At 34.1% G+C, this 9,598-nt stretch overlaps 1 protein-coding gene across 2 annotated transcripts; it reads left to right on the top strand.

Moving 5' to 3' along the window:
• Positions 1-9,158, top strand: LOC110441764 (SPRY domain-containing protein 3-like). Of its 2 annotated transcripts, none has more exons than XM_021485008.1 (10): positions 1-105; positions 854-1,011; positions 1,770-1,885; positions 2,195-2,282; positions 2,578-2,722; positions 3,141-3,326; positions 3,548-3,697; positions 4,575-4,695; positions 5,003-5,184; positions 6,030-9,158. In XM_021485008.1, the coding sequence occupies exons 1-10, from the start codon at positions 73-75 to the stop codon at positions 6,162-6,164; spliced, it is 1,314 nt and encodes a 437-aa protein (XP_021340683.1). In that variant the 5' UTR covers positions 1-72; the 3' UTR covers positions 6,165-9,158. The 2 variants fall into 2 exon arrangements, with proteins under 2 accessions (XP_021340683.1, XP_021340684.1); XM_021485009.1 differs by lacking the exon at positions 1-105 and adding an exon at positions 273-383.
• Positions 9,159-9,598: the final 440 nt, after the last annotated feature.

The raw sequence follows: 9,598 nt of genomic DNA, 5'->3' as shown, positions 1-9,598 counted from the left end.
TTATCGACGCGGACAAAAAACAGCGCTACCTATCTGCAGAATGATGAACAAAACACGATGTTATGACGAGAGATGAACGAGAAAGATGTCGTGTCTTCCCTACAGGTAGGTATTTGTCATATCGGTCCGATGAATTTAGTATTCTGATAATCAGGTTTTTTCTTTTTATAAAAGACAGCTTCGCATAGTGATCTATGGATTATGTTTGCGTGTTGTAACAGCTGTTGCCCGCTTCAACGCTTCCCTTATGGAGCCCCTCTTAGGAATGACAGTAGGGATTACGTTGTTGTTATTTTTGTTTGCTATAAGGAAGTTACTTACGTGAACATTATGAAATTACTGAAGAAGAAATGCTAGCACGCAGTAACATATATTCGCATGAGGTAGATAGTTTATTTCTTTTAAATTCTTATGATCCTTCATTTACGACCAGTTTCAATATATTCTCCATCATCCATGCAATGCAGATATTTAATTTAATTGACACGTTTAATTTACTTTGGTCCGTGCATTATATATTATGTATACCAGACTAATAAACCAGGTTTATTGTTTACAAAATTAAATTTTCCCATTGAATGTTTTTTACTTTTTCTGTAAGGTAATGTAAGATTTCATAAATCTCAGTGACCACTTAAATAGTTTAGACCGTTGCACTATATATTATCAGCAAGGGATGTACACTCACTTGCAATCCTTTCATGAAGTTTGCCTTATATAATTAACAATTGATATAACCTTTCATAAAATAGACAGGACTTTGAATAGATTTATTCCCAAAATAAGAAGTTATGTCTTTATGTTGACACGGAATCTGCTTTTCCATTAACACACTGACTGTTTTCTTTCTCAGAACTTAGTGGCCATGGAAATACGATATCCAAATCAATTCATGCATGTATTTAGACATCACCAGAGAATTCATCAGGACGCAGGACAGGTGCGAGATGCTGATGTAGAGGCAGGACAACCAAGATATTCTAACATCAATGCGGATGGAGACGTCCTCAGGTAAAATTATAGACCTTCATCTCCTACTGTCACTCACATACTGTTAAATTTTCTTTAGGTTAGAATGTTTATGTGTGATGTTTTGATGACTAGTAAGATATGTTTATGTACACTGTCACCTTCATAGGACCATTTGAAAAAAGTAAAAGAAATCTGATGAGGGCTTATTTGTTTCTTGTTTCAATATAATCACAATGTGCAATGCACACCTTTATCTTTTACAAGTGTTTGTAATTGTAATGATTATGTTTGAAATATTTCTATAATGCCAAGTAATTTTTCTATTTCATTTTGATTATGTATTTATTTCTACCTTTTAGAATCTTTTGGCATAAGTATAATTAAATGCAGATTCTCTTATTAAATAATTAAATACATGAATATGGTTTCCAAATTAAAATTTTCATACTATGATCATCAGTTTTACAAATGCATCTCGGTTTTACTTGTATGTTGTGGGGATTGTGAAATAAAAACAACTTAACCTTCCTTCACTTTAATCAACCTATATAATCATTAAGCTACATTTATTGGAAAACAGGTTAACATCCCTAGGGCATTTATAGCTCAAGCTTAAAGTTAATATTTTTTTAACAAACAATTAATATTCAGTAGTTTCGAGAACCATTACTGTGTCAATCTTCATACTAGTAACATGCCATGGTACTACTGTCGTAGAATTAATTATTATTCCCAGCATGTTCACTATTTCATGCTCTGTTCTATTCTTACCATCATCAGTACTTTTTGAATTGCAGCTACGCTCCTAACAATAGATTCAGTGTTGGTCTGTATGTAGCTGGGGAACCTCTCACACCTGAGGATTACTACTTTGAGGTGGAAATCCTTGATATTGGCAATCGAGGGACCATTGGTGAGCATGTCGCATTAGTAATGAAAAAGTAGTTTCTCCAGTAACTGATTCAAGTTTCATCACTGTCAGACCTGTTTTTTTGTGAAGTGATACTACAGGGAAGAAATTTGACCTGCTTTCCGTATCAGAACTGTATTTGACATCCTGCTTAAATAATTCCTTTGTAGGTTATGTGTTTAGGAAGGCTTCACATTCATCGATAAATACGAAAGATACATAAAAGAGGATTCAAGATAATCTGAAGATATCCATATAGTATTGAGACTTATGAAAGATATCCATATAATTGAAATAAATGTTGATGTTTAGGTGTGGGTCTGGTGCCTCAGAGATACCCACTAGATGCCCAGCCTGGATGGAGAGCATTCTCTGTAGGATTCCATGCTGATGATGGGAAGTATGTGGTTTTCTTTATCTTCATAGGGTTTGGAAAATGAAATACATCCCATTTATAATGGAAATCACAAATATTTTTTATCAAATTACGCTTGATGTCTAAAGGTGCATGTACATTACAACTTTGCTGTTTTAAACACCTGTATAACAACAAGGCTAACTCTCAGATACAAAATGCAAAAATGATGTAAAAAATGATATGAATAATATATATTTTTTTTTTTTTTTTTTTTTTACAATAATCATAAACATGTATGACTATACTAATGATAAACTTGTTTGGTTTGTGGCTGCAGGCTTTACAAAGCTAATGGGTTTGGAAAACCTTTTGGCTCCAAAAGTCAGACTGGGGACAGGATAGGTTGTGGAATCAAATTTTCTGCCCCAGAGGAGGGACCTGGGCAGTCTGTCAAGGTCTTCTTTACACATAATGGCAAGGAGGTGGGTCAGGTTGATGGATTGTCTCCCGTTCTTAAAGATAAATAGACTGTTTACCATGACTTCATCAAATGATGGTGAATTGATGTCCCAAAATTTCAAATATTAGCAAAGTTTCATCATAAAATGAAATTTAAAGGAAACTTGTGTTTTGGAAACAAACTGATGTAAAGTTTAATTATAAAGAGATAACATATCATTCTCCATATTTTTTTTCTAGTTTGAAATAGTTTTAAATGCTGAAAAATGCTAAGTTCAAGAGTGCTTACCATATCAGACAAGAATGCACTTTTCTATGCAGTGCTTGCAACTCAGCAGTTTGCAAAGCTTTGTGTTCTATGCAGAAAGATTACACAACATAAAGTCTCTGGCCCAGATGTTGTATAACAAGTTATTAATTTGTGACTGATTATTTGTGCAGGTTGGTATGATGATGATGCAGACCCCTGCCCGGGGGCTATATCCTGCTGTAGGGATGCATTCCACAGGGGAAGAAGTCCGACTCAACCTTGAGGCAGAGTGGCTCTATGAGGATTTGGTTCTCATGGCTGTGGACAATGGGGAGGACGACTGGTCTCGTCTTCATGACGTCAGATTAAATGGCACGGTAAGGTTAAATCTGGGGTTATACATTAAATCTGGGGTTATACATTACCATTAGGTATATAAACCTCATATGGTGATGTTTTTAATCTCTCTGGCATGTAAAGATCATGTTGTTTTCACAACTTATTGTGTGAATATTTCACAAACTGAATTTCATTTGCATTTTAAAGGCAATGTTAAAACCTCAGATATTTTTTGTATTTTATTTGTGTGATATTTCAGACTTTAGAATACATGGGACGAGGGAAGAGCATACATGATGTTGGTCTAGCTCAAGCCAGATGGCCCCTCGACACAACATATCATTATTTTGAAATTGAAATAATAGATCCTGGTGAAAACTGCTATATTGCCATAGGAGTAGCCAGAAGAGTAAGTATGCTATTTACAATCCCCCATCCACACTCGACACCTTAAATCTGTATAGAAATCAAACATGTCAGGTTTTCCATGGGCAAAGGGAAGCAGTTTAAGAAAAACATTTTCTTAATGTATGGTGGCTGTTGTAAGGATTAGAGTTAACTTCTATCTAGTTTCTTTTATTTAAAAGCTGGGGGAAAAAAGTTTTTATATACATCAGTCATTAACTTTCCATTTTAAAAGACTACTAGCCAAGAACGATTATTACAAAAGATATTAATTGAATTCAAGATGGACATCACCAGGTGAATATTAACCAAACATGGTATGAATAATGCTCTTAACGGCTCTAAACAGTGAACTTGCTGTAATTGTTTGGGTTACTGGTTCATTTTTGACTAATTCTTAATTCCACCAGATCAGATTTAACTTATTACAAATGTTTCTGTAATTTCTCTTTTTAAGTGTTGTTACATAAAAAATCTGTGATGACCTATTTTTATAAACAAGTATTTAACCATTAAATGGTTTTAAAATGACACAATTATGTCTTTAATGCTGTGTAGAAGTTATGGTAGATTCACTGAACTTTGTTTTTCCCAATCAGATTTGTTATTACTTCCTTGAATGATACGTATGATGGTTTATTTCATTCACCTGATTTTCATGAAAGAGTTTTGTAGTATCAACTTTGAAGTTGGTCACAATATTACAATGATAACTAGATTGAAGTTTGGTTTTTAAGGTGGTCACTGTTGAGTCCACGTCATGGTTTAGATAATCCTAGAAAACGCAATCTGGGAATGTATAAAATGGTCTGGACAGATACTGATTATGATTGATTCTCTGTTTGATGTGACACACTGGTGATTTTAACTGATGTTGGTAGAATTATCCCCACCATCGACACCCGGGATGGAACAAAGGATCCATAGCTTATCATGCAGATGATGGTAAAATATTCGTTGGTTCTGGAGTCGGAGATCCATTTGGACCAAGGTGTCATAAAGGTATGACTTCTGTTATTGTAAGCTAAAGAATTTTTATTAGAAACGATGTATAAAATTTAAGGAGTTAACATATGTCAACATTACTAATCAACTATTTGTAGTTTGCGGTCTGTGTGTACTGTGGGAATAATTTGAAATTAAATTATTTGAAAAATAACTTGGAAGTATTTTTATTTTGCACAGAAAAAAAATGTTTCTATGTTGAAAACTAAAATGTCCTTGGAACCCTTAAAATCGTTTTGGACCATATTTAAATTTTGATGTTGTTTCGTTAATTACCAGTGTGAGGGTAAATTTTGCATTACAGGTGACATAATGGGCTGTGGAATTCTGTTCCCCCCGGACTACGATGGCGAAACTGACAGTGACCTTTCTCCTGACGACCCTGATGTCCATAATGATATGGTTGATGATTTCAGTGACGATTCTGATGAGGATGACATTATACCCGGTGGACGAGTGTTAGACCAGAATGGTACAAAAGTATGGGTAGGTACCCATGTCAACACTTTTGATATAGTTCAGAAAAAAGTTGTGAAAATTTATAGAAAATAAATGTAAGAATAATAGAATCTATCACTCCTGTGGGATGTAGACAGAGATATCTCAACCAGAGGTTAAGATATTTTTTTAGGTTTATCATGAGGCATTGCAGAGTGCTAAACCTAAAAAATATATCATCCGGAAGGTTGAGATATGTCTGTCTACATGACACAGGAGTGATTGATTATTTTTCTCCCACATTTTCATACCGTAAAAAATACCTTCACTGCAAAGTTGTATTTTTGACCCCAATGCACCAAACTATCATCAATTAAATTCATCAACAATTCTTCCTTTTTCATCATTTTTTCCTACGGCAACACATTCGTCTATTTTGAACTGTCGGAATGCTGAGCTTGCCTATTTGTTTACATGTGTATTATACATGTGTCTAAAAAGTGATGATGTAATCGGTTTTGCTAAAAGTGCACAGAGTCAAAGGTCATGTTAAAAGAAGTGCGTTGTCTGTGACGTAATAGCGCGTGTCAGCGGTCTTGATCGAGGTTTATCTTTTCCCTACCAAAAATGGAAATGTACCTGTGAAGTGTGGGAGAAATCAAGTTTTCTTGTAACTATATAGGAGGAATGATGTATATAAGATTTTGTAAGTCACTTATGTGATTGCAGAAATAATATGACACATCACAAACGAACATCTTCCCTCAATTAGTTTTCTCTGCTGACACATTGAATCCTTCAGGAATGCTATCCCTTTATCCTACATTTATTTTCTGCCACTGATTAGACAATTTATCTTTTGTGAATTTAGAAAAAAATATTTCTTCTTTCAGATATTTTTCACAAGAAATGGGAAAATAATTGGGAAAAAACAAGTTCCTATACCTAAAGGAGGTTTCTTCCCAACTGTAGGTATGCTGAGTAGTTGTGAAAAAGTACGGATAGACCTGAGACCCCTCACTGGCTGATGATGGACCTTTTGCCTGAACTTGGGCTGTGGTACCCTGGGTAGACTTATCATTGGCCTACGAGTAGCATGTGGCACCTCAAAATATGTTTATATATTTCACAAGTGTGTCTGACATTGTTCTGTGACTCAACCCCAATAGAAGAGGATGTAATCCCTAAATAAGGGATTACCGGTAACTCATAATACTTAGGGAGCCACATAGAAAAGGAAGTAACCCCTAAATAAGGGATGACCGGTAACTCATAATACTTAGGGAGCCAAGGAAAAAAGGAAGTAACCCCTAAATAAGGGATTACCGGTAACTCATAATACTTAGGGAGCAACGGATAAGGACATTTTAAATGGGATTGAAGTATCATGCTTCTTATTAAGTCACAGAAGAAGATCTTACCAGGGATTTTAAGTATTGTTGATGCTACTGAAAAAGTCACTGAGGACAATAATCAAATGTGCTTTAAACATTGAACAATACATATGTTTTTATTAATGTGATAACATTTTGTTTTGCCCCTGTATAGGGCCCTGTAAGGAATAGAATGAAAGGACAGTATAGCTGCACACTGCACTTATGTTGTGTATATACATCTTTGGGGCCAGATAGAGTGTTTGTCAATATAAATATGTTTAATAATTATTCTGCTGTTTATAGCTAGATATTAATATGAAATATAAACTGAAATCAGGAGCATCATTTAAATGTCAATGCCATAATGTCGTTTGCACAGCCAGTCAGCCATTCAGTTTCTTCATAAAAGTTATGCAGTGTGTTGAAGAAACTGTCTCTCTGGGTGGGACACAATGTATCCCATGTAGCTTTGTTACTTACCCGTTTTACTCTGTATCACTTTTACCATAGATATGGTATGCTTATCTATGTCACTTTGTTATTGTTACCTGTTTGTATGGTTTTAAGGGTTAAGATAACTGATGCTGCTTAGAAAGAAGCAGTGTTTCCATGGATTCTTTTTTATATCCATGATTAATCCTCTGGAAGGGATTTGGAAATAACCTCCATAGAAATAGTTTTTAAGTTAGAAGATCAAAGTTGTTGCCACAGAAACAGTCCAATTACAAAGTTGATATTAAGAGTAAAGAATTAATTATTGTCAGCAATATGATTCTTTATTAAAGTTGTTTGAATATGATTTTGATAAAAAATAAACCACGTTCCTCAGTAATAACCCTGACACCAGTATAATGTTTAAGGTCCCTATTAGACAGAATACACCCAGAAGGTATTACCACTGTCACTATAATAGTAACTCACTACCATGCTCTACAACGAATATCCAAGGAAACTAAAAACAGGTGTCCAAAGGGAACCAACATGCTGGTGGACGTGGGTTGTAAGTGGATTGTAGTAGAAATCTCTGATGGAATCCCAATGATATTCATAGATATCATCAGAAACCTAGCTAACCGTAACCTGTAGACTGTAATTAAACTATGGAATCAAGCGGTTGATTCCGCATCTTTTTTTATTCACAGTACATGTGTACATGTATTAAGATCTGATTTTAATATAAGTGCAAAAAGAGCTTTTCTCAAAAAGCTTTTTTTTTTAATTGATTCCGTTGTCCAATCAGATGACATTGAAGACCTGTTTGTATGTGTCTAGTGTTTGTGGGCATCAAGTGATCGCCCCTATTACAGTTGTCTATATGAAGTATTAGTCTTGATAAAGGAGCAGGTCGCTCCAAACATTTGTCAACTTGTGTGTCTGTACTGTCACTGTTTATATATATCTACACTGTGTAGAGCTATGTAGAATACATCTGCACTAAATGCTTTCACTCCTGGCAGGGATTTTCAGGTGATTTTATATATGTTATAATCAAGCTTTGTTGAGAACCTTTTAGAGTTAGCACTGCACTGAGCTTTACAGTTAGAATTACATGAAATATAATAAGTGTTTTTAATTCCGAAATACTACTCATGCTTCAACATTTCAAAGGCATTTAGTTTATTGCTCTTTATTCAAACATTGGATTTCTTCATTTATCTGTTAATAACAGAAGGCTTCATTTGTAGACTTCCAAGTTTGTATTTAACAGTAACACTTTACTTTCCAAGTTAGGTTGAATTTACAGATATCAAAGAGTAAACCTGTACTTTTCAATAAATGAGGTCAGATTTATAGTATGTGCTTATATCCCATCTCATAGTACATGTATTACAAAGCCCTAATGAAAACCTAACCTGTATCCAGTAAATACCTAGAAACCCTTTATCAAGTTTCTGACTTGAAGTTTTGTCCATTTGGAACATTGAGGTTCTTTTGAAAGTATTAGTAGACTTGATATTTTAACAAAGTTTGTTTAACTCGGCCATGTATTATGTTAAAGGTCAAAGGGGATAAAATGTTACAAGTGCATCAACTGTCACAAGGTCAAATATTCAATCATTCACATATATTCAAATATAACATTAATTCTTACAGGTTCAACTACTACTCCTTCATTTAGCTTCAACTGTACTCATGATCAGTAACAGATTCTACTGCTGTGGTTATCAGTATCTTACTGCTGTGTATTTTTGTGATTTTCTCTCGTAAACCTTAATATTCAGCTTTGAAGTGCTAAATAATTTTCTTTGTGAAAAGCTAGAGAAATGTACAGATTGTTGAATTTATGGTTTGAAGTAAGGTGTATGATATTGATTAGATTTGTTAGTTGTTGTGTTAAAAGCTTGTGTATTGGGACAGGAGACTAACACTAAACTAGTCCTAGTTAATGCTGATCCATGAGGCTTTCCATCTAACAAGCTGTACTGTTCAAAAGTGCCTGTTATTACCGTTATTAATATTGTGTATATGTTAACCAGTATATATTTGTGACTATTTTTGGTACCTGATTTTAATATTTCTCACTGAATAAAAGGAGGGAGGTCGTTTTAGCATCAGGAAAAATGTTTTATATATAATTCAGAAGGCCATGACTGAAACAGGAAGGATAATCAAGACAGTGCCATTTCCCTTTAACATGAATGCAAATGGTAAAAGGTAGTTCACATGATTAAAGTATTTTTGGTGGAAATAAGACAGTATGCATTTTGTCATGATAAAAAAGTTGGGTGTTTTCCCCTAAACTTCCCTTCAACCAAGCATATATTTATATTAGTGATTTACAGGTAAAAACCATATTTCAGAAGTTGAATGCTTTTTGTTACTATAATTACTTAATTCAGCTGGTTTTTTTTGAAGATAATGGATTTTATCAAATCTGATGTTGAATTTTCACAAAGTCTTCCTTAATGAAATAAGAAAATGAAGGAAATATTAAAGGAGAGAATTGTTATGCCTGTATTATTTAATTGTATTTCTTTATAGAGCTTAATGTTTTATTTGATATGCTATAAGATCATTTATATGAAATATGCTGACGCAGATCCAGACATTTAAGAAATACAATGACCAAAATCAAGACTTTTAAG

Source organism: Mizuhopecten yessoensis, unplaced genomic scaffold, assembly GCF_002113885.1.
Source record: "Mizuhopecten yessoensis strain PY_sf001 unplaced genomic scaffold, ASM211388v2 scaffold716123, whole genome shotgun sequence".
In the NCBI taxonomy this organism is placed as follows: Eukaryota; Metazoa; Mollusca; class Bivalvia; order Pectinida; family Pectinidae; genus Mizuhopecten; species Mizuhopecten yessoensis.
Note: the sequence above shows the minus strand (reverse complement) of the source record. Positions and strands in the feature narration are given on the sequence as shown.